General features: G+C 39.5%; 3 protein-coding genes and 1 long non-coding RNA gene across 6 annotated transcripts in view; all 4 read left to right on the top strand.

Annotated features, from left to right (window-relative positions):
• The first annotated feature begins 848 nt into the window (after positions 1-848).
• Positions 849-2545, top strand: LOC109967220 (uncharacterized). The gene is made up of 3 exons (XR_002275903.1): positions 849-927; positions 1048-1146; positions 2065-2545. It is a non-coding gene; the product is annotated as an uncharacterized LOC109967220 (long non-coding RNA).
• Positions 2546-7445: 4900 nt separating this feature from the next.
• Positions 7446-11597, top strand: hspb7 (heat shock protein family, member 7 (cardiovascular)). Its single transcript, XM_020612596.1, has 3 exons — positions 7446-7789; positions 10676-10800; positions 11020-11597. The coding sequence occupies exons 1-3, from the start codon at positions 7618-7620 to the stop codon at positions 11197-11199; spliced, it is 477 nt and encodes a 158-aa protein (XP_020468252.1). The 5' UTR covers positions 7446-7617; the 3' UTR covers positions 11200-11597.
• Positions 11598-11820: 223 nt separating this feature from the next.
• Positions 11821-21587, top strand: zbtb17 (zinc finger and BTB domain containing 17). Of its 3 annotated transcripts, none has more exons than XM_020612620.1 (15): positions 11821-12906; positions 13884-14140; positions 14313-14492; positions 15124-15450; positions 15573-15662; positions 15984-16258; positions 16608-16750; positions 16853-17153; positions 17405-17492; positions 18562-18678; positions 18803-18923; positions 19173-19303; positions 19478-19741; positions 19923-20012; positions 20150-21587. In XM_020612620.1, the coding sequence occupies exons 2-15, from the start codon at positions 13936-13938 to the stop codon at positions 20626-20628; spliced, it is 2811 nt and encodes a 936-aa protein (XP_020468276.1). In that variant the 5' UTR covers positions 11821-12906; positions 13884-13935; the 3' UTR covers positions 20629-21587. The 3 variants fall into 3 exon arrangements, with proteins under 3 accessions (XP_020468276.1, XP_020468274.1, XP_020468275.1); XM_020612618.1 differs by having other exon boundaries at positions 11822-12906; positions 15121-15450; XM_020612619.1 differs by lacking the exon at positions 11821-12906 and adding an exon at positions 12925-13463 and having other exon boundaries at positions 15121-15450.
• A 414-nt stretch (positions 21588-22001) lies between these two features.
• Positions 22002-25226, top strand: part of ddost (dolichyl-diphosphooligosaccharide--protein glycosyltransferase subunit (non-catalytic)) — a 5096-nt gene continuing 1871 nt past the window's right edge. The window contains exons 1-7 of the mRNA XM_020612500.1: positions 22002-22275; positions 22736-22846; positions 22964-23050; positions 23144-23247; positions 23355-23449; positions 23856-23949; positions 24306-24454. Coding sequence (XP_020468156.1) covers positions 22038-22275; positions 22736-22846; positions 22964-23050; positions 23144-23247; positions 23355-23449; positions 23856-23949; positions 24306-24454 — 878 coding nt within the window. The 5' untranslated portion in view covers positions 22002-22037. The remainder of the gene's footprint in view (positions 22276-22735; positions 22847-22963; positions 23051-23143; positions 23248-23354; positions 23450-23855; positions 23950-24305; positions 24455-25226) is intronic.

Genomic DNA, 25226 nt, shown 5'->3' with positions numbered 1-25226 from the left:
ACAGCAACAAGGTTCGAGGAGTGAGTGTGGGTATGTGTAATTGTTTGTGTCTAAGTGTCAGCCCTCTGATAAACTGGTGACCTGTCCAGGGTGGACCCCGCCTCTCGCCCCGTGTCAGCTGGGATAAGCTCCAGCACCCCCATGACTCTCTTCAGGATAAGCTGTATAAATAATAAATGCATGGACAAATTTATTGTTGTCAGCAGTGCTGTTTAAGTTACTAACAATGTGTTACAGCAAAGCTGTGCTGTGGTGACAGAGGTAACAGCTGCAACAGAGGATGACAGTGGGCACGAACATCAGTAGAGATCCTGAGGCAGCAGTTGAAGTGAGAGTTATTCTACTAAATAGAAGTTGTTGTACCAAAATTATGCCAATAAAATTAAAAAAACCTCAGTGCATTGGCCTTGGTGATGGTGATATTGTGAACAAAAGTAATTTTGCATTAGGTTTGTCTTTATTATATCTTTTAGGTTAATTTCAGCATTTAAACTTCAAATGGATTCAGATGATAAAATGAATGTTCGTAACTCATACAAAAGGTCTGCACCTATTTGGAATTTCTTTTGTACTTAAAATTATATGTATGAGAGAATTGGTGAATACCTCTTGTTCTCTTAAATCACTCGTGCTATTTAGGAAAAAATCTGCTCTTCTGTCTTTTTTGAGGCCTTATGAATACATCATTTCAAACCTTCATTGTTTACATCCATGTTTTCTATCAGTCCACTTCTTCATTGCTTTTGTTGGTGCGTTGCTACTTTTCTTTGCATAAAACCATTGATGAGGGGAGTAGCGCTGAATGACAGGGTCCACTCTTAAAACCACTGCTCTATAATGTCGTCGTCATGAGGCACAGATGCTCCAAACAGACCAAAAACAATTACGCAGCTGTAGATTAATAAAGCTAATGTTAGAAACAAGCTGGTAAAGTACAAGTTTTATTAGTATTATTACTACACTGAGAGCAGTGAACAGCATGGTTATCATTTTACATCTCAGATGGATATGAGCAGATGTCACTGTTAATGACTTTCCTTATGTCAGTAATCAATTTCACAGACACTCTCCTGAACCCTCGAAATGTCTGACGTGCTGAAGGAAAACAAGCTTTGCTTTCCGAATTGCAGCATGCTCAAGGTCAAGGTAATCATTGTTCAGTTCTGGGGACACACACACACACACACACATACACCTGTGCACACAGACTCCAAATTAGCACTTAGTTAAACTTTGTTTTGCTTAGTCCCGCCTCCTTTTTAGGATTCAGATAGCACTTGTGTAATTTTAGAGATCTGAAATACTGTGAGCATCAGTCACAATCACACATGCTGTACAAACACAAACACACACATGTATGTGGCCTCCACGATGGAAATTACATACACACTGCTTTTCTCAGTTAAAAAAAAAAAAAAGCATTTCCATGGAAACAGCACACTGAGGTGACTGGAGAGTGAGTCAAAAAGTTCGATTACTTTTCTCTCATAAACAATTATCACTGACAATGTGAGAAGTTTCTCCTCTGGCAAATAATTGAAAGAGTCACAGTGTGTAACAGGTTTTAATCAAAACCAAAAGTGAATATGAAAACATTTACAAACACAATAAATTAAATGTTCTGAGAGCGAAAAGGTTCAAGTAAAATGTCCTCTGTTTCGGGGCTGCTCCATTTTACCTGCCCTCTCTCCTCCACACACCTGCCAGCTATCCTTATTATCACCACCTGTTGTCACTCCTGCAATCACCCGTCTCCTATAACTACCCATTTCCTACTGGTTCACTGCCAGTTTGTTCTTGTTCCCACACAGATGACTAGTGCTGTTCAACCTAACCTGAGACTGTCTTTGTGTATTCCATTCCAGTTAACGTCCTTTATCCTCTTAGCCTTCTCCTCGCCTGTTCCTGCTGTCAGCTCCCCTTCTGGACTATTATCCTCCACACGGAGCTGTCATCCTCTGGACCTACCACTATTGTTACCCCCAGACTAGCATCTATCAACCAGGTCGGTGCTCTCCTCTCCTGTTTCTCTCTGCTCATCGTGATCTTCTGCCTGTTTTTCAGCCTCGACCATCTCAACTTGACCGGCCAGTGAGTGACCCTTATGCTCTGCAGCTCTACCCTGCAACGACCTTCATCTCCCCTGTCTGTGATCAACACCAAATACTGACATAATGATGTTTTGTGTTCTGTATTCAATTTGTACATTTGCTCTTGTAATATAGTATACTAGCAATGATAAAAGTGATTGCACTGGAGTCTAAGTTTTACCTGTCATGTAATTTTATGGCTGACTTAACCCTGCACTGATCAATATGGAGCGATGGACTATGTGTGCTATGAAAGGGGTTGCTCATAGAAACAAAGCCATAGAGAATTAACATCTGACTCTTCAGCACATTTCAGAATGACACAGCCTTAATTGTTTTGTTTTTCTGACCTCAAACTCCACTCTGATCAGTCCCATTATTCAGCAGCTGCAGGAAACTCTTCTCAGTGAAATAGCTGTCACAAACCCATTATAGGATAGAGGCACAACACCAGACAGACAAAGGGTTGTGTTGCAGTGGCTTCAAAATGCTATGTGTTTAAGTGTTTTGTTTAAATTCAAACCAAACAAGCATGGTAGCATCTCTTTTCAGCTTGTTTTGATACCCCCAAGTGGCCAAAAACAATGAATATGTGCCATGGTTTACAGTAGTTTCAATCAAGTTATAAATAAAACAGTGTAAGCAAATCAATTTTAAATTTGCTTGGTTTCTCTGCTATTGGTCAAAGTGTTTATTTGTCATATGCACAGTTAAATGTTTCCCTGTACAGTGAAATTCTTACTTCGCTGTCCCCATGAATGCCACAGAATGCAAATAAAATATAAAGTAGATAACACAAAATCTAAGGCACTTTAAGCAGCAATATAATAAGAGAATGTATACTGCATGGGAGCAGCATGTGCAACAGTCAATGTGCAAACTGAGAATGTAAACAGTACAGGTCGACAGTACATGACATATTTCCTGGTAATAAACGCCTCAGCTGGTTAGGAGTCTGATGGCAGAGGGAAAGAAAGAGTTTTTCAGTCTAGTGGTCCTGCACTTCACATTTCTGAATCTCGTAAGAACAGTCCATCCTAGGGGTCGGTGGGATCTTTGACCTTGAGGATGGAGATCCTACCCACCCTGCGGTGGTAAATGCTCTGCAGAGAGGGCAGTGGAGTCCTGGTGATCTTCTCAGCAGTCTTTACCACTCTCTGCAGGTGCTTCAGGTCCATAGCAGTAGTGCTGCCATACCAGACAGTGATGCAGCTGGTCAAGATGCTCTCAGTGATGCGGCTGTAGAAGTTGCAAAGGATCCTAGGCAACATGCCAAACCTCCTCAGGGAGTACAGCCACCGTTGAGCCTTCTTGGATTTACATGCAGCAGTTAACATAATTTTTGCTGAGATTTTTCATTTTATTAAATAAAAAATGTAAATAATCATTTGAACACAAATGTAAATATTTGCAATTTTAATCAAATTACCTTTTTATTTTAATTTTACTCTGTCCAACAAGTGCACAGTGTTTATATTGTTAAATGTTTATATTGTTGGGTGAAATGGAAGTGCAGCTTTTTATAGAGGAAGGTTTCTGAAGGTCTGTGAAGATGCTGAACAGAGCTGCCAATCTTATTTAGGGTCTTCTTGTTCAATACCTGTATAACTACATTTGCATATATAGCTGACCATCTACTATTTATGCATATAGGTTAGTAGTAGGGAGATGGCCTTCCAGCTCAGCCACAGTTTATCACTGTGTGACTTGTCCCTCTGTCTGCAACATTACATAACACACAGCAGCTGAAGCAGGCACAACCCAGGCACTGTGTGTGTGTGTGTGTGTGTGTGTGTGTGCCTGGCATAACTTCCACTGTGGAGACCAAAGCCTGTTTACACACTCACATGGTGCAGGCCCAGCCTTCCTTGGGGGAACCAGATGCTGGTCCCCTCCATGTAAATAATTCAATTTTAGGTTGACAACTTGGCATTAGTTTTGAGTGAGGATAGGCTTAGGGTAGGGTAGGTCTCCAGGAAATCAATGTAAGCCAGTATAATGTCCCCTGAAGTGATGGAAACACTGCTGTTTGTGTCTGTGTTTTATGTGTTACTAGACAGGAATGCGCTCACAAGCGCACATAGAGGTGACTCAATGTAACTGGAGGGACAACATGAATCATTGACTACTAATATTCATTGCTTATGTTTCTTCGTTCCAGTCTGTCATTCTTGTTTGTCAGTCTTATAATCTCTGTGTTCCTGACCTGCTCTTATTATTAGTCATATTTAATATTACTTATTTATTGGTGATGTTTCTCTCTCTCTCTCTCTCTCTCTCTCTCTCTCTTTCTCTTTTTATGCCTCCATGCCAGCAATAGTCACAGCCAGAGACATTTTGTTTTCAGGTTGTCCATCCGTACACTTGTACAGCCCATTTTTATGAACGTGATATCTCATGAACCCCTTGAACTTCTTCAAATTTGGCAGAAGAGTCCACTTGGACTCAATGATAAACTGATTAGATTTTGGTGGTCAAAGGTCAAGGTCAGTAACATCACTTCTTTGCCATACCTGTGAACTTGACTGACTTGAGGCATGCAACCGCATGGTGGTAATTCTAGTTTTTATTTTTTTAGTTTTTGTGCTCTCCCGCATACACCTGTTAGATTCTTTCATCAGAAGCTTCTTCCCATCCCCACAGCCAAACTGAAACCAAGAGAGAACTGTATATTTTCTGCTTATCATTTGAATATATTAAATATTGATACCAGGCAGTAAGTATAGAGTAAGTGCACAATTGGTAATCATTTCCACATAATTTGAAGGCGATAAATGATTATAAGGCATTCAAATTCCACCAGGCTTGGACAATAAATGTCTGGATGTTGTCAGTGCAGTGAACATCACTGTTGTCTCTCCTGTGTTTTCCACACCTCTTGGTCTTTATTCTGCATTCTCCCATGACATCCTCTCAGCTTTGTCCAGCATGTATGATCTCACCACCAATGCTCATCCCCTCTCTTCTGCTCCTCTGCATTGGAGCTCCCCTGCACACCCACTCATCTTCCATTTGCTGTAATTACTTTTAAATACCAGCCTACCCTGGTCAGTCAGGTCAAGCTTGACTCACTGCTGATGAAATGATGCTGCTTATAGATTTTTTCTTAATTCAGCCTTTTTTATAATACAACCCAAATCAGTAAAAGCTGGGAGGGTATGTAAAATCAAAAGCAAAACTGAAAATAGTGATTTGTAAATCATCTGTGTCCTGTATTACATTGAAAACAAGACCTCAAATAAAGATAGGAAGGGATTTGGATGTGCCACCCTCTACAGTGCATAACATGATTAAAAGATTCAAGGTTATCTGGAGGGATTTCAGTGCGTAAAGGGCAAAGGCGCAAGCCTAAGCCAGATGACCGTGCTCTCCGATCCCGCAGACGACGCTGCATCAAGAATCGTCACTCTTCCATAAGCAATATAACCACATGGGCTCAGGATTACATTGGCACACCGGTGTCAGGCACTACAATATGTAGTTACATCCATAAATGCTGCTTAAAAGTGTACTGTGCCAAAAGGAAGATCTATGTCAAAAGAGTCCAGAAGCTCAGTCGACTGCTTTGGACTGCGGAGGAAAAGGGTGTGAGTGACTAACCTGCCTGCTGACCTGTCCCCAAAACAGAATGTGTGGCACATTTTGAAATGAAAACTGTGTCAACGAAGACCCAGGACTGTTGTGAAGAATGGAACAAAATTCCACCCGACACATTTAATCACTTGGTGTCCTCAGTCCCTAAATGTTTTTTTAAGTGTTGTGAAAAGGAACAGCAACATCACACGCTCCCAACCTTTTTGGGAATGTGTTGCCTGAAAAGCCTGAAGAAGTGAAATTACCCAGTATTTCACACAAAAAAGCAAAGGTTAGAGAAAAGTTAGAAAAATGAGCATAATTTGTCCATCAGAAAATCGTTTATTACTGTTTTCTACCTTGTTTAGCAAGTTAAAAGTTACATTGTATAAAAACATGGTAGAATGAATTAATAAAATGTATAACATCAAGGACATCTGATAGCACATTTTTCAGTCTGTGGTCTCAGTGTCAGCTCTACCAGAGGTGTTAAACAGTGTTGTTACCAGGGAGGGGAGGAAGCTCTGTGTGCTCCCTGGCAAGGAGGTGGTGAGTTGCTGGGCTGGATTTAGACCTTCAGCAGGGGGGCTATGAGCTCTATACCGATAAGAAATAACACTGTGTGGTGCCATTTGTAATGCTGGCTAACCTTTCAAACATGGCTTCAGACCAAAAGGTGACAACCTTTGTGTATTACTTTCAACAGTGGACTGCCATGAATTTCAATTTCTGAATGACTGTGATGATGGCAAATATTTGATGTTGAGACTGAGGTGTCAGCCAATAAACCAGTCATGTGCTGCATGTGTCATATAGAGGTCATCAGTAAATTATGGACAACTTGTGATTGAATAAAGTCAAGTCAAACACAAGTCAAATACCTAGTGTCATAACAGGCAGATGCTGATAATCCATAAATGATTTTTAATGGATTATCTGTCAGAAACACTAACTAGACTAGAGAGCATCGAGTGTTTTATAATCACGATGGGCTGTGCCGCTCATGCAGATATTAATAGCCACAAAGCAATGCCACTACTAAGTCCCCTGCTCCCACTGATGGCTTTGTTTTCAAGCACATTCTTTCCACCTTTGTTTTGCTCTTAACTTATCCACTGAGATAAGAGGCAGGGCTTCTTTTATGTTTTTTAATGCACTTTCCTCTCTTCATCCAGCTCAGCTGAAAGAAACTGCATTTTCCAATAGGTCATTTGGTCTTAATATTGCATGTTCAGAAAAAGACATTAAATCAATAAACAGATGACTTAAAGTGGGATTTTAATTGGAGCTGGGGCCTGAAAACCCCCAAAATCTAATGAGATGGAACCGAGCTGTGAAAACATTGGGTACTCTGTCATTTAATAGCAAAACCATGTGAGGAACCAATTGCAGGACAGACACAGCACTGAATATTAAGAAAGCAGAAGTAACAGGCAGATGGAGTGATGGAGCACAGGGGGAGTTGAAAAGAAGAGAGGGAAGCTATTTCAGGGCTGGTGTGTGTGGAATGACAACTGTTGCCCCGTCACTCTCTTTCTCTACCTCAGTTTATCAGATCCCACTCTCTCCCCTGCTCTTAACCTCAGGGCCCTTCAATACTCAGAGCTTTTCCAGCCACACAGCCTTGTCTCCATTGCTCTGTGCATCTCATGATAAATATAGAACACCATTACCCTTTCCCAACGAGCTGTGACACACGTGCACACCTCCCACAGCGGGGCCATGCAGTATATAAAGCCCATGGCTGAACAACTGCAGGAAAGTAGAAGAATAAGTTATCTTACCTAATATAAACAAGAAAAGGAAAAGGAAGACAAATGAGCTGTGTGTATTATTTCTACATTTAAGCCTCTGAAAAACTCGCTGAGTGGCTACTAGAAGAATCAGCTCTCTCCGCCTCCGTTTTCTCTCTCTTTACTCTCCTCCTCAGCTTACCCGCCGCTCACAGCCACCCATGAGTGTGACCAACTCCTCTGCCTATCGATCGGAGCGTAGTTTCCACCAGACTTCATCCTCATCCTCATCTTCATCTTCTGCTAACCCATACATGGAGAAAAATCGTGGACTGTTTGCTGAGGACTTTGGCTCCTTCATGAGGCCTGGGAATGACGCCTTGGGGTTTTCCAGTAAGTTGGAATTTCAGGCCTCTGTAATCTATTTGGTATACAAAAGCGGTATAAAAACAATAGCAGTGGCAGGCTGAAGTGACAGTTCTGACTGTACAGTAGATTTATGCCTCGGCTTGGAAGCTATTTATATTCAGTGTTGTGTTGTTTCTATAAAGTGGTTATAAAACAACATGTCTGAGGTGACGTTTCAGAGGAAGGAGACAACAAGCAGGAGTCAGTTTAAAAGGCAAAGGTACCCTGGTGTGGTTGTTGAGTGCTTCTGTGTAAATGTGTAGCCATAGAGCTGACTGATGGAGTAGCTTACAGTAAGTGTAAAAAGAAAAAGAAGATGAAAATTAAACTGATGTATGTGAGAGAACACAGCTGGAGCTGCTTTTTTGGTCAGATTTCTAATCCAAGTTTGTCAGTTGTGTGTTAACATAAACGTTAAGGTCAGCAGGCACTACACTTTATAGTGTCTGGTTCAGCTGGTGTGGATTTATTTGTTTATATAGCACTTTGCAACACCCAAGGGTGCTCAAAGTGCTTCACGGCAAATCATATCAAAATAAAAGCAGAACATGTTAAGACACATAAACTAACGAAAAGGAAGTTAAAATTACACAAATTTAAAACCAAGGTCTGTAAGCAACTATATATACTCCTGTACAATAAAAATGTGTCAAAGTACAAACAGAATAAGAATACAGAATATAAAATCAGAAAGCCTGTAGGCACTTGTATGTCGCCACTGCTACACTCTTCTGTATATGTTCACTTAAGGTGCACACGGTGAAAGTGTGAACTTTAAAGGAGTCTTGACTATTTTGGCTAATTTGTAATAGTTCTGAATTGACCTTTATGTACCACATGAAAATAGGTTTAACATGCCAATGTCTGGTAAAACTTTCTTCAGCACAACCTCATTTTTTGACCTAACAATTATTTGTACACTTTGACATATAACATGAACATACGTGATCTTCGACTCCCAAGGGCTACATGGCCTCGGAGTCCATATGCTCAGTGTGGCAGGGGCAGAGCAGGATTGTTTTGGAGTGGTTGGTATCATATAGATGCAGCACTGGAGCTTGAAGCTGGGTGCAACAAAAGGGAAAGAAAGGTATATACACACACACATACACACAAGCCGGGGAATGCTGGACTGACTGCCAGCAGTGTGACTTCACACATTGAGCATCTGGGATGACGCCTGCATAAGAAATGACCAGATGGTTGCCTGGTGAACAGTGTACACACACACACACATACAGTACATATACACACACTAACACAGATGGAATGGTGAAAAGTAACTGAGTACTTTTACTCAAATACTTAAGTAAAATTTTGAGGTATCTGTAGTTTACTTGAGTATTTCCATTTTCTGCTACTTCATATTTTGACTTCACTACATTTCAGAGGCAAATATTTTACTTGTTACTGCACTATATGTATTTGATAATTTAGTCATTTTCAGAATCAGATAGAGTATAGTAATAAGTAATAAAATTTGCAAGATTTCCAGCAGTATGCAATGTAAATGTAATGTGAATTATAATTGTCAGAACATATGATCAGAGTACTGAGTACTTTTACCTTTGGTACTTCAAGTATGTTTTGATGTTAATACTTTTATGATTTTACTTAAGTAACATTTTAACTGCAGGACTCTTGTAACAGAGTATTTTAATTACATTTAATTGTGTAATGTTGACTGTACTGTGGTGTTCCTACTTTGACCTAAGTAAAGAATCTGAATACCTCTTTCATAACTGCACAGTTAGAATGATGTCACATAATCAAATTAGCCTGCATATATCAAGTCAAAGCTAATGCCACTTATTTCCACACACTCATTTCCAGTCCGGGGGGTATGTGTGAGGTCATATTTCTGAGCTCACAATCACTGGGGACAGATAGTTGTCACTGTCACTGACACTGGGCAATGCATCAGGTTACATGATTATCATCTGCTTCATTGCTGTAAGCTCTTACTCTTTCATATACAAATTATTATAGCTGCTCTAATAATCTTTTTTAATTACTATGGATCAGATTATTATATCTGCAAAGACAAACCCACAGATAATTATCACCCGGTAGAATGTTTTTTTAGCTTCTTTTTGCTTATGTTTTGGTTTTTTTGCGCTCAACCATAGCAAATAACTATTAAACATTAAAGAGCATTTAGCAGCTAAGGAGCCTGTTTTTTTACTCAAGAGTTGGTGAAGACCAGAACATGAGCTAAAAGGAAAGTGAGCAGCGGGCATAAACTACTCCTAAAAGCAAGTTATTTTCCATGCTGGAGATCCACAAGCTACAATAAAGGAGGCATGAAGTTTTCTTAAAGGAAAGTTACAAAAAGCAGAAAGAGAAACATCAAATGCTGAAATCACACCATAGCTATACCTGAACTGTGACTTTACAGTGACTGAGTTCTATCATATACAATATTCAGGCAAGAGGCTATGGTGGACATCCAAGCTATGATTTAACCACAAAAAGCCTATTCATAAAGTTTAGCATTTTGCTCACTAACAGAGAAAAAGACATTCGCAACTCTCTTTTAATTAAAAGATTTTTTTTTTTAATTTTGTAATAACTCCATGGTCAAGAGCATGTGATGTTCTTTGCTTCTTTTGTCCAAACAAAAGTCAGCATTGAAGACAGGTTTTTATGGTCAGTTATTTCATAATTACATTTTTGTTTTAGTAGGTTGTAATGAAACTGAATAAACAATTGAAATCTTTTATCCAAGATTAAATCTGCAGAATCTTGAAAAGACACTGTTTATTCACATAATGTAAATGAAAATTCAGTGAAAATAAATCACCAGACAAATGAAACTACACTGCTGTTTCTTCCTGTGCTCTAATTGTTTTCTTCTTGTGGTGGTTTCAGGTGGACCTGGAAATATTAAAACTCTTGGGGATTCATACCAATTCACCGTTGATGTCCGAGACTTCTCCCCCGAAGATGTCATTGTCACCACATCCAACAACCAGATAGAGGTTCATGCAGAGAAGGTGGGGTTGATCTTGATTTGGATTGGTAGATTTCTGTATGTCTTAAAGTTGTTAAGACAATAAAGTCTTTTCACGCTGGAACCCTGAGACTAAAATCTTATTATACAGGGATCTGCGGTCTTCACAAATTCATAAATGTGACCAGGAGAATTTACTAATCACACCATCTGTCTTCAGTCACAAAACACCAAGTCATCTCTAATATTCTGTCTTTCACAGTTGGCCCAGGATGGTTCGGTGATGAACACATTCACCCATAAGTGCCAGCTACCTGAGGATGTGGACCCCACCTCAGTGACTTCATCACTGGGCACAGAGGGCACCCTAACGGTCCAAGCGAGACGACACCCTGCCAAACATGAGCTTGTACAGACCTTTCGCACCGAAATTAAGATCTAGAGATGGATCGACTTTCTATTGACAGCCCCTTCACTTTTTGTGTTGTTTATGCTACAGTACTCCCTCTATTTCCTGGCTTCATTCTACATTTATCATGCAGTCGACACTGTGCACTATAAAACATGCAACGTCCTCCCTCCTTGACTGCAACAATACATGATGCTGCTCATTTATATTCTGAGTTTGTTCACCATACACAGCAGCAATAAGTCATACCTGCAAATAACAGACAGACATATAGGATTTGCACAAGAACATACACTCACACATGCTCCAATTAATGGATCTGTTCCCTTATTTCATTCCTGTCCTCTAACACAGCTCTAAAACCTAATACTCACCTCTAAAGTTGATGATTGCTTGTGTAATTTATTGTACATTATTACTGTGTGAATAAAAGTCTCCTGCTTTGACAATGAATATTCTGCTCTGTGTAAGCCTTATGAATGATGTTTGGCAATGACACATTGCATTTATTCAAAGTACAGGACTAGAGTTTGAGGAGAAAACAAAGTGAAGTGAATTTGAAAGTGGAAATGTTAATATAATGATGACAAATCAATACTTTAATTTATATATTTTTAGTGAAAAAATTTAATTCATTCAGGCCAGGTACAGCAAATTGAGACAGAGTGCTGGATGCATAAGATTCAGAGTATTGCCATACATGCTTATGACTAAACCATATGCATTAATTGAAAGTATGAGTGGCTTAACAACCACTTGTTTTCTCACATATATTCACACTAAAATAAATTAAATGGTCTAAACCAAATATCAATTTGGGTAACCCTTGAGCACTACATTACAGACTAATCTCCAAATCAATAGAAACAGAACATTATTCAGCGGCTGTAGTGAAGATGGACAGTGCTTCTGTTCAGTCTTTTATTTATGGAGGCATTTATGAGGCATCTGTCCTGATTTCATGAGAAAAGAAAATTCAAAGGCGCTATTCAGACAAAATAATTCAGAGGCTTTTGTTACATGGGTGTAATTTGCTACACTGTGTTTGAGTCATACTGTCTTCTTTTCATTTTGGAGAGCTTTTAGCTAAGGAGGGCCACACATGATTAAAACACACTGCGACATAATTTAAAGTGTTGTACTGCCTGGAAATCAATGGTTTTAGGCTCCCTTTGCTTTGGAAAAGATTTGATATCATCATTATTACAATACACGTTATCTATTCATTTTAGACCACTCAGTAGTGTATAGTAGGCTCCCCCATGTTTTTGAATGATGGTGATTTAAGATTACAGTGAAAATTTAAAGACAGTCTATTAAGATCTTAACGCGTTTTGGGTGGGTTTACCATTAGCAGACTACATCGGTGCCTCCACCTATATACTGTCACAGTATGCATGTAAATCATTTTCTAACATCTTATGTTTCTGTTGGTGGTTGTGGTGGATACGCAGAAGAACCTTATTATGATCAATAATATAAATCATGTAAAGCGAACCTATTGCGCCACCATGCAGTCATCTTCACATCACGTGTACAAACTGCGCGTGCTCCAATTATACATCCGGCCGGTCCCTATCAATCGATCAGAGAGAGTAAGATGGCGGTGAATGGAGTTAGCGGAGCAGGATCGATCACCGAAAAACTCGATTGGGGTTGTTTTTCCTAAGTGCTCAAACATTCCGTAACATCGCACGGGCCAGCGGTTTGATCCTGGTGTGAGACAGCAATAACAAGAAGGTAATTCTGGAATCGGTTTATGTTAAAATGGCGCTTCCACTGAGCTCAAAGAATGAGCTAGCTGTGAAAACAACAAAGGATGATGACAGGCTGAACTTCTCATCCCGCCATCTTGTCCCTTTGCTACATGCATGCCAAGGCACGCTGAATTAATCCCTGATAACAAAGTTACAAGGATTGAGGAATTGTAATCGATGTATTGCACTGTCAAACCACGCTGTCAAAACTTTATAAAAAGCTAACGTAAATTTCTAGCCTCAAAACATGTTGCTGCTTGTTAATATTCGGTGTTTCTGTATAGTTAAGTGGCATTGTCATCAGAATATCAGTTGGAAGCTTTATTATGGTGCCATTCTGCTTAATATAGCCACTCGTATTTAGCTAACGTTAATATCAAACTTTATTCTATCGTGCTGCAATACTTTTCGTATATTATTTAGCTATAACTTGAAAGGTTGTTTATTTGTTGCTGTTAGAACAATATGTTGGGTTGATATCATGTCTCTGCTATCCTGGAGGTGTCCTGTAGAATAATAAAGAGCCTATTTTCCACAATTGTGAGTCCAGACACCACTGACATTGAAGAACAAGTCACACACACTTTATACAGCAGCTACATGTTTAATAAAACGCGTGTGTAACTTGTATTAACACAACGCAAGATAGTACAAATGTTCGTTTTAGTTGTGGAATTATTCATACACAGCTACAGGCCTGACAAAAACACTAGTTCTGCCCTTTGCATATAAATAAGAGTGAATTGCTGGGTGCAGTTGCCTGTTTTCCTGATTTTTTTAAAAAGGTTTTGGCTAGTAATTGCAAGTGATAAAATAAAATTAACATACACTAATGAAAGTTCCAGAAGAGTTTCAATACTGTGAAACTATTCTATTTACATGTTTTTTGAAGGCTGATACTGGCTCATGCTGACCATTTAAGTCTTTCCTAATCTGCCACATATTCATCTTACTTGACAGTTTTCCACAGAGCCTGTCTGCCTGCCAGGCACCTCCACCATCCCCAAGGGTGATGGACTTCCCGTGGCACAGTGGTAAGGTTCTAGAACAGCTTAACCGGCAGCGTAAGCAGGGCCTGCTGTGTGACTGCACCTTTGTTGTGGATGGGGTGGACTTTAAGGCCCACAAAGCTGTGCTGGCAGCCTGCAGTGTCTACTTCTGCACACTCTTCCTAGACCAGAAAGATGTTGTGCATCTGGACATCAGCAATGCAGCAGGTAGGTTCAAGACTGGCTTTATGCTTTCATATTATGTATTTAACTAATGTTGTCTTTTCAGTCTTCCAGTGCTATGTTTTTTGTATATAATCACAGTAATTAAATCAAATAAGAGTAAATGTACCCCACTATGTCTAACCATACAAAATTGTATTTCTGATTATCATTGCAGGTTTGGGTCAGATACTGGAGTTTATGTACACAGCCAAACTGAGTTTAAGCCCACAGAATATAGAAGATGTGATGGCTGTTGCTAACTTTCTACAAATGCAAGAGATTGTAAATGCTTGCTCTGCATACCAATCAATGGCAAGTCCAGCTCCTTCCCTCATAACACTGGATTTTGGTGTTGGTGAGTACATTCCCATAGCTTTGTGGGTTTCTTTTCAATGTAGAGCTGCAGTAAATACTCAGCATAATTATTTTGGACTGGATACACCAGTCCTCTTCACATCTGCAACTTTTAAATTAACAATCACTATTCATATATTTATAATCACTGCCCTCAATTTTACATGTGTTGAACCAGGTCAGTAATTTGATGCTTGTGTAGAAAGAGGCAGATAAAGTTAACAACATTCATCATTAATTCAAATAATTTAGTAATCCAGTGTGTTTAACCTCAACTGTTACTTTCCATTGCGTGAGGTATCATATTTTGGTAATGCTGGCATCAAAGATGTATTTCCTTTCTCTCCATGGTTGGTAGCAAAATTACACTTTGTATTTTTCATCTACATTATAAAGAAAAAAAGGTCAGATTTACATTTTAAATTTGGTTTTGCTATTTGTGTTAGTTATTGAGTTGATATTAACATTTTATTAAAAATTATGAATATGATGATTATGATACTGTTCCATGAATTTCACATTAACAGTGTGGAACACATTAATCAGATGGCCTTGATATCCAGTATTAGACCATTATATTTTATTATAAAAGAAACCTGTTTTTCCTGTTTTTATTTTTTATAAACCAGAAGAAAAAACAGGTCAAAAAGAGAGAGAGGAACTGGAGAATGATCTGGCAGAGGTGGCATCTCAAGCAGAGGATAGTTCTCCTAGCATCTCCACAGAAGATAAAGAGCCCACACAAAATGAGGACAGTTTAAAGGAGGACTCATCTATAGAAACACAGGAGACTGTTTCTCAGCCTTCCACAACAAGCACCTACTTGGGCCGAGCACGACTCCCCAAAACCACCTCTGTTTTTGCGCAGAAGAAAATATCTGTACAGAAGGAGAAAGAAAATGCTTCACAAGATGCATCTGGATTTCAGGATGACCCCTCTGATGCTGACTACATGCCAAGTCAGTACTTATTGTCCTAGCATCTGCAAAACAAAAATTGAAGACCCACTTGATGCATTACAGTGTTAATTGCTCTTGTGATTTGTCAAATAAGCTGTGAGATATTTTGTATTTATTTACAGAATCACAGCTGAAATCTGCTGGCAGCTCATCCTATATGAGCTCTCGTGGGAGAAGAATCAGAAAACCTCCTAGACGGAACTTCCCACCTGGTGAGCAGGCCGCACAAGTTTCCAGTGTTGTATCAGCCTAAGAAACACCTCTTTCCTCTTCAGCCTATGACATGTGTTCAGTATTATACAGAAAGATTCAGGATCTCATCAGGATTTTTAGCAGCTATGTTTGATTAAAACTAGTATGTCCTAGTCTTGCATTCAGTTCCATGTTATCAGTGAAATGGTTACAGGTGAAAAAGTGGCTTTCTGGAATCTGCAGAGCCTTTGCTGTTATAGCACTTGGCATTTTCACTCAAAACTCTTTACACTCTTTACACTCCTTACACATTTCATTTTCAAGTGTTGCTGTCCTCATAGATAGTGACTCAGATGATGAAGGAAAATCAAAAACAAATACTGAGAAGAAAGTGGCAGAGCTGGCAGAAGTAGCTGAAGGTCAGGAGGACGACTCTGGGGAGACTGACGATTGGGAAGCTGATGAAGAGGGGGCTGGAGAGGAAGATGGTGAGGTCAGCCAGCAGGTGGGAGGAGTTGATATGAGCAGCGAGAGCGATGGAAGACAAACTCAGTCAGCGTCTATGAGCAGCCGATCCGAGTCAAAGCCTTACAGCTCTGTGACACACAAATGTGAGGTGAGAAAAGGCGTTTTTTGTGCAGTGGAAAAGAATAAAGTAACTTAGTACAATTTTTAATGCTTTTTTTTGTATTTACATTTTGTCAGTCTTAATACTACTTTTAATTTTTTGATAAAAGTTAGTATCAGCTTTTTTACTACACTGCTCGTTACTGTTACGCTAGCAAGACAGCCCCAGGCACACTCAGTGTGCAGAGGCATTAAAGCTGATATATTTGCAACAAACATGGAAATACTGGTGAAATTGGTAGTCTTTGTGCAAATATTTGTTATATCTGTATATACAGTAAATCTTAGCATCAACATGTTTGTCACCTCACTCTTCATGACATATTTTTTCTTTCCAGGACTGTGGGAAGAAATTTACACACACAGGTAATTTCAAGAGACACATGCGTATTCACACAGGAGAGAAACCGTTCAGCTGTCGGGACTGCAACAAGGCTTTTTCTGACCCTGCAGCTTGTAAAGCCCATGAGAAAACACACAGGTGAGTTACTTTATTCCGAGACATTTAGTTGGCTCCTTTCTAATGACACTTGCCTACTCAACTTTGTCATGTTTCTCAAATTAAGTTCTTGTTGCTTCTTAGCCCTCTGAAGCCATACTGTTGCTCTACTTGTGGAAAGAGCTACCGCCAGATCAGCCTGCTCAACCTGCACTGCAAACGGCACACAGGTGAGGCGCGCTACAGCTGCGACGTGTGCAACAAGCTCTTCACCACATCTGGCAACCTGAAGCGCCACCAGCTTGTGCACAGCGGCGAGAAGCCATATCATTGCGACTACTGTGAGAAGGCCTTCTCCGACCCCACTGCCAAGATGCGACATCTGGAGACGCATGACACAGAGAAGGGCAACAAGTGTCCACACTGTGACAAACGCTTCAACCAGGTTGACGGTGCACTTGGGAATTTTTCGTTTTTTGTGAAAAACAGCAGCTATAATTGCATTACTTTTATACAAAACAACTTTTCTTCAGCAGAAACATTTGTACTACAGTACTACAAAGATGCCATGAAAGATGTTTATTAATATTTTTATTTCAATTTGGCAGGCCCATATGTATTTAATTGTCAAATGTTATTGAACATTTTATATAGAATGTGTAGACACCTCATCTGATTGTTTTGTGTTTTCATTAGATGGGAAATCTGAAGGCTCACTTGAAAATTCATATCACAGATGGGCCTCTTAAGTGCAAAGAATGTGGCAAACAGTTTACCACTTCAGGTAAGAAGGCAGAATTGTTCATTTTTTCCTATCTACTGTTTTTTTCTGTTATACACTGACCTTGTAAGAATCTTAAAAAAAAAAGGCTCTCACTCTCTGAATAACTAGAAATTTTACCTATAAAAGTGTTCCAATGGTATGTTAATCTCTGAGACACAAAGAGGGACCAGTCAGTTGACAGCAGAAATTTATTCCTAGCTAAACTAGGAGGCCCAAAACAAATCAAAGACATACTTTGTATATACTTAAAAACATGCTCATTAGCTTCGACTTTCTTTCACCTGGTATCTTCATCATAACCAGGTAAAAAATAGAATGCAGCAGACTAGATGCAGAAATGGTGTTTATTGTTTATTGCCCTGCTTGGAACCTTTTATTGTGCAGGATACCGGATACCGTTATCCACGATGTAGCATTTGAGTCTGTGTTCATGCACGCCATTGATAATGTTTGCTGTTGTCTTGTGCTTGGACAATTAATTGATAGGCAGAAAATGAACTATTAATCAAGTTATTTATCACTGAGAGGCCAACCCTTTCAGCTTCTCAAAAGCAGTTGTTTTCCATTTTATTTGATTTGATAGATTGCTTGATGATAAATGTTGAATTGCTGGTTACAGCTCCTCTGATGTCATGTGATTTCAGTTAAAGTTAGTAAGCTGCTACCAGTGTTGGTAATGCAGTCATTACTTACAACTGCTGTTCATGCAAACCCACTGTTCATGAGACAAATACTTGACTTGTATCTACAAGAGGATTCTTTGTCCTCAGCAATTGACATGTACCATACACTTACTTCGAACACCCAGACTGAGCTTCGACTTTAAATTAATCATGCAAATGCTACTGTATAATCACATCCTGACACCGAACTTTTCTGACATTTAAATGTTATATTTACCACTCAGAAGAATAGCATTAAGGAAACGATGGCATCCATCACTCAGATCATACTTTTTGATCATTTGACCTTGAGCTTTTCCAGCTGCTTACAGTTAGTGTGCATTTTATCCAAAGGAAATTGAAAAGTCATTTGGTCTAACCCTTGTGTGATGGTATCTGCTGTGTAGGAAATTTGAAGAGACACCTGCGGGTCCACAGTGGGGAGAAACCATATGTCTGTGTGCACTGTCAGAGAGCTTTCAGTGACCCTGGAGCTCTGCAGCGGCATGAACGCATCCACACAGGTACTCCCCTGATATTGAGATAGATTATAGAATGTGAAGGCAACATTCTCATTTTTCAGTGGGAAACCACACATCAGTGATATCTACATCCCATCCTAGTGAGATAGTAATTTGTGTGTTGCAGGAGAGAAGCCTTGTGTCTGTGTAGTCTGTGGCAAAGCCTTCACCCAGGCCAGCTCCCTTATCGCTCATGTCCGCCAGCACACGGGAGAAAAGCCCTATGTGTGTGATCGCTGCGGCAAAAGGTCAGCTGCTGGAATAATAGGTTAATTTTTCAAACTCACTTGGAACTGGGGAACATGATGTGAGATTATTCAGCAGACTGGACATATGCAAGGAAAGCTGTCTTAAAATTCTTCCCCTGCATAGTGAATAGCAGGAAACACAAGACATGTATCTAGTGTTTTGTTCAGTCTGCCATGAAATTTTAGTAGTAGGAATATTGTAGGAAGCTAGATGAGAGAATGTGTCAGTCTTTCTGTCTGTCTGGACAGGTTTGTGCAGTCCAGTCAACTGGCCAATCACATTCGCCATCACGACAATGTCCGCCCTCACAAATGTCAGATGTGCAACAAAGCATTTGTGAATGTGGGAGACCTATCGAAGCACATCATCATTCACACAGGTACAAAATTTTTGTCAAATTATTATGGGGCTTCAGGATAATGGAGGAGACTGTCTTTCACTTGATGACTTCTTCAGTATCTTTTGCTACTACCCTGCATCCAGTGAACTGACAGTTTTCATCCTTAAATCTTAAGTAGTTTTGTCCACATTTTCTTTGCTTCTGTTTTCTCAGGGGAGAAACCTTTCCTGTGTGATAAATGCGGCCGAGGATTCAACCGTGTAGACAATCTGCGCTCCCATGTCAAGACTGTCCACCATGGCAAGGCTGGTATGAAGCGGCTAGTTGTAGCTGGGGGCAGTGCAGACGAGGGGTCTGACACATGTGCAGGGACGGCCGCCTCTGACAACGAGATCAACATAGTTACCGTCACCACAGAGGACATTGTTACCCTGGCAACTGAGGCCCTAGCAGCCAGTGCTGTAGCTCAGCTGACAGGTCAGACAGCATCTTCAGTGTGGAGTTAATTGATTTTTAGGGAGAATGTCAGTGTCCTGGCAAGGACCTGACAAATGCTGGCAATAGCATCCCTCACTTCTGCAGATAATAAAAGAAGTGTGAGAGTAAAAGGGCTTAGCGATAAGTGTTTGTTTACCTTGTATCATGTGTCTGTTTACAGTAGTTCCAGTGGCTGCATCAGTGTCTGCAGATGAGACTGAGGCTTTGAAAGCTGAAATCACCAAGGCAGTAGAGAAAGTGCAAGAAGCAGGTAAGACTGCAATGAGCTTCCAGTATGAATTCAAACATCTGTATTTGTATAATTACCTATATTAAAATTTAAAAAGTAGCACTGTGTAAGAAATATGAAATACTTACTTTATTTGTCACCTCTCCTTCTGTTGCCAGACCCAAACACCCAAATCTTATATGCTTGTGACTCATGTGGTGATAAATTCTTGGACGCAATCTCCCTTGCACAGCACGTCCGTATACACACAGCACAGGCCTTGGTCATGTTTCAGGCAGATTCCGACTTCTATCAGTATACCACAGCCACCAGTGCTGAGGGGGACACTGCGACAACGTGGCAACCCACAGCTGAACAGGTCATCCAGGAAGGGGAACTGATCTTCCGTGACCAAGATGGAGAAGGAGAAGCAGAAGGAGGGATGGTGGGGGACAGTGACCAAGAAGGAGAAGCAGAAGGAGGGATGGTGGGGGAGTCACAAGAACAGGAAGAAGGGTCAGGAGTGGTAGGTCATTTGGAGGGGAGAGAGGCTGGAAAGGTGGAAACCCCCACTGAATTCCAAACAGAGAGAGGAGATAAAGCTGCAACAAAGGTAGAGGTGAAAAATGAAGACATGGAGTGTGAGAGTCAGGGGTAGTAATGGGGCAGATATGTGAATGGAGTATGAAATATTGTTTATGACAGAAATCTAATTTATAGAGGAGGAAATACAAGAAATGCTGTGAGTTCATGAGGCTTTAGAGCTTCAGCATTCTATGATTAATGTAAACTTGGCCTAAACTGAATTTGTAACATGCAAGATAAAAAAAAAATAAAATTTACAATTATCTCAAGATTTAGGGCCATAGATCATGATGTGCAACCCTGGTTCCAGCAATGGAGGTGAGAAATAGTGATTGAGTATATACTGTTGAAATTTCTTTCAGAAATAGTTATACAACTTTATATGGTTTGTTTACTTTGACTCAAATGCAGGAATATGCATTGTCCTTTTATACCAAATACATAAATCACAATTCAGTCTTACCTGCTGTAATATAACTTAAAGACCTCCTTGTTATTCTTACATTTCATTCACATTAAATGTGTACATTTTCTATAGACAGTCAAGGTATTTTATTGTACTTAGCAGAAGTATTTTCATGGAAAATATTATTCAGAGATTATTTGCATGAACATGTATGGGTACTAAACATTTAAATGGAGGGGTAATTACAGTATATTGTTTGTTTTCAAGAAGTGCGATGTTATTTGTTTATGTTCTGGCAAACATTGTAAATACTGTTCGTGTTATGTATAATCTGAGAAAGTCTTAATGCCTGTAATAAAACATCAAGACAAATATCTGTTGTGATGACAAACTGGTCAACAATCCTCTGTTACAGTGGCTGCAATATGGTGTTTTTCAGTATTGCAGTGAACTATTCACATTTACATGAGGACTGTTTCACTGTCACCAATTTATGTCATCATTTTGTCAGTTTATATTAACACATACAACATTTATTCTATTAAATATCAGTAACATTGTTTAAAGTCAACAGAAGTCATCATCAGATCAATAAAGACACAACAGTCTCACCATCTTTGTGCTGAGCAGTTATTTTTATAAAAACAGTCTGCTGTTACTTGTTTCTTTTAAGTTTATATTGCTCCTAGAATATCATGGAGTTTGGAATGGTGTGTTCCAGATACATAAAGTAATAAAATGAATACATTCAATAAAGAATATGGTTTATTAATTTAATTAGTTTTTAAAAAGCATAAGCAGAACTGTGTGAATAATATTTTAAACTCACAATAAGATGTGAAATTATGAACTTATTATTTAATAAATATGGTAGAGATTTCCATTTCTTTCTTTCTTTTTTTAGAGAGATTTCCATTTCATGACCTAGACTTGTATTCTTCCTTGATTGTCGGGTCTTATAATAAATCTTTTATCCTATTGGTCAACAGCAGTGACGCGTTCCTTTTTGTGATTGGCTGGATCACGGGGTCAAAGTTAAGTCGTCTGTAAACGCTGACGTCGACTTCTGCAGCAAAATGGCGGCGTTGACAGTAGAGGTGCAGATGAACCGGGTCGGTTCTTTATCATCCTCCTCCACAATACGGACCAGAATGGGGAGTCAAAGGAGGTTCAGATTTTTGAAGAACAGTGTCCTTTTATTCTTTATATTTGCGTCCATGTTGCATTGTGCCTTTGCTGATGGCAAGACATTGGTTCTGCTGGACAACCTTAACATCAGAGATACCCATTCAATGTTCTTCCGCAGTCTAGCAGGTCAGTTCAAGATTCATTGCTTTGTGTCACCAAATTGTTTTTTCTACACTACAGGTCTCAGTCGCCTTGCAAACTGATCATTGGAAACAGGGGACTTCAAAAATTGAGCTTCATGCAAACTTGCCAAACTTTAAAGCCTCTGACGGTTTAATGTATTTTAACTAAATAATTGTAGTGTATGTCTTTTGCAATGCAAATAAAACATTTGGCATACTTGTAGTACACCAAAAACATAATATTTTGATGTAATATTTTTATTTAAAAAAAAATTGTGGCAGTGTCACATACTTGTGACTATTATTCCTGACTGGAGGTATTACAGTTTTGTTATCTATGATATCAGTGCTTTTATTTGTGTTATTTGGAGTTCACATTCCTCTGGAAGGTCAACGCAGATAACGGCCAATTTGTTGAAGTTATTGCAAAAATGTGTCACTGATAATGTATCTCTCCTTTTCAGATCGTGGCTTTGACCTCACTTTCAAGACGGCTGATGATCCCTCTCTATCTCTGATCAAGTATGGCCAGTTCCTGTATGACCATTTAATCATCTTTTCACCATCAGTTGAAGGTAAATTTTAAACTACATTCCAAATCAAGTGAGCAATTGTATGGCTTGTTTTTGCCTTGCTGAAAAGCAATCTGTGACCCCCCCCCAATTATTATTTTTTTTTTTGGTCATCTGCAGACTTTGGAGGCAATATTAATGTGGAGACTATTACATCCTTCATTGATGGTGGAGGCAATGTCCTGGTTGCTGCCAGTTCAGATATTGGTCAGTTGGTTTCTAACACCCTTTGCTCAAATATTACATAATGTCAAATACTAGAATGTTGGCAAACGGTCATGGTTTTCTCCTGTTACACAGGCGACCCTCTGAGGGAGCTGGGCAGCGAGTGCGGCATTGAGTTTGATGAGGAGAAGACTGCAGTCATTGACCATCACAATTATGATGTGTCTGATCCTGGAGAGGTACACACTATTCTGTTTAGGGCAGCAGGTTCATTAACTTTCACAAATCCAGTCTTTAGAACTGACATTTAACATTGTTATTTACAAGTGATCTTTCTTGTCCCCAGCACACCCTGATTGTTGCTGACCCAGAGAACCTGCTGAAAGCTCCCACTATTGTTGGCAAACCTACCAATAAACCCATTTTATTCAAGGGTGTTGGGTAAGCACACCTCAGTTCAAATGAAGTGGAAACAGCCAAGATGTCCTCTGTACCACATGTAACCCCAAAAGACCATAATATATTGAAGTTGGGAGGGTGTTGAGATTTCTGGAAATAGCAACTCATTGCCCAATTATTTAGTTGTTCTGATAAATAAGTTAATAGTTATTTTGGTATTTTACCACACTTATGGTGGTTTTAAATGGTTATTATAATAAGCGGCTTTTTTCATTGTGAGCAGCAACTCCCTTGGTGAATTTCACAGAAATTTTACTATACTTGGCTGTAGCAGAGACTTTTGAAGGAAGAGACAGCATTTAATGTTGCTGTTTAGAATTTTTTTCAAAGGTGCAGTGCAGACAATGTGAGAACATTTTTGTAATCATCCTATGGCCATCTGTTCTAGCATGGTGGCAGACCCAGACAACCCTCTTGTCCTGGACATCCTTACTGGCTCGTCAACCTCCTACTCCTTTTTCCCTGACAGACCCATCTCTCAGGTAACATCAGTGACATATTGTCACAATGTCACATTGTGAATTATTAAGAATAAGTTTATTCAGGAAAAAAAAACTGTATCCCTAAAGTATTACAATTCTTATGTCCTCAGTTTGATAAGTAATATTCGCTGAAACATTTTCATTCCATTGCAAGACTGGGAAGTGGAAATTTAACTACAGGAGGCCTGAATGGATATTTTTTCATTTTCTTCATGTATAGCTAAGGTTTGAAAATGTAGGCATCCAGGTGGGGCATAGCCATAGCATTTTATTCTCTGTAGTAGAAATGAACTACATAAGGTTTAACATATTTCACTTTGTTTCTAACTGATAGCTTTGTTTTTTTACTTCTTAAGTATCCCCACGCTGTTGGCAAGAATACCCTGCTGATTGCCGGCCTTCAGGCCAGAAACAATGCCAGAGTGGTTTTCAGTGGCTCACTGGACTTCTTCAGCGATGCCTTCTTCAACTCTGCTGTGCAGAAGGCCACGCCTGGTTCCCAGAGGTGTGCCCCACTGTTCACTTAACATCCTTCCTCTTACTGTCTTTTAAATAATATTACAGCTTCTAGTTACAGAATCAAGACTGTCATCTGTGATGCTTTGGTCTCTGTTACTTTTTTTGTTGTTATGTGTGTTTTGCTATGTAACAGGTATTATGTGTTCCTTCTAAATCATTTTAATGCAGGTGTCTGCAAGTTCTTACACAAGAACACATTTCAGTGTGTGTGAATGTAGCCTTGAGCCTATATTTTTGTTCACTTTAAGATATTCCTTTCTGATGACAAAGTTCTTCACACCTTATTTTGTTTACTCATCAAGCTAAAAATTGTAGAAGGCAAGTAAATCTTTAATACCATAATGTCTGGACTATAAGCCGCACCCACTAAATGTAAGATGAAAAAACAAGTTGTACATAGCCGCAGGTGTCCACGTTGTAATATGAGATATTTCGACAGCCAAATCGATCGCCTGTAACTTGAAGCGGCATCATATGCATTTCGTCGTGTGTTGTCGATGATGAGGGTGGGTGCATGAAGCGACAAAAGTAGCGGCTTATAGTCCGGAAAGTACAGTAGTCCTTGGAGAAGTATTAAGGTATTACATTTAAAAACCTGTGCTTGACCTGTAATATGCAAGACTGGAATGACAGCACTTTCTGTTGTCATGGTTGGTATAGGGGATTTTGGTTGACTGCTGACAGCTGATATTTAAAAAAAAAAAAATGTATACAATCTCCTGCCAAAACAAAACCAAAGGAGGAAAGAGGGGAAATTT

The sequence above is a fragment of the Monopterus albus genome, unplaced genomic scaffold (assembly GCF_001952655.1).
Source record: "Monopterus albus unplaced genomic scaffold, M_albus_1.0 scaffold126.1, whole genome shotgun sequence".
Lineage (NCBI taxonomy): Eukaryota > Metazoa > Chordata > Actinopteri > Synbranchiformes > Synbranchidae > Monopterus > Monopterus albus.
Note: the sequence above shows the minus strand (reverse complement) of the source record. Positions and strands in the feature narration are given on the sequence as shown.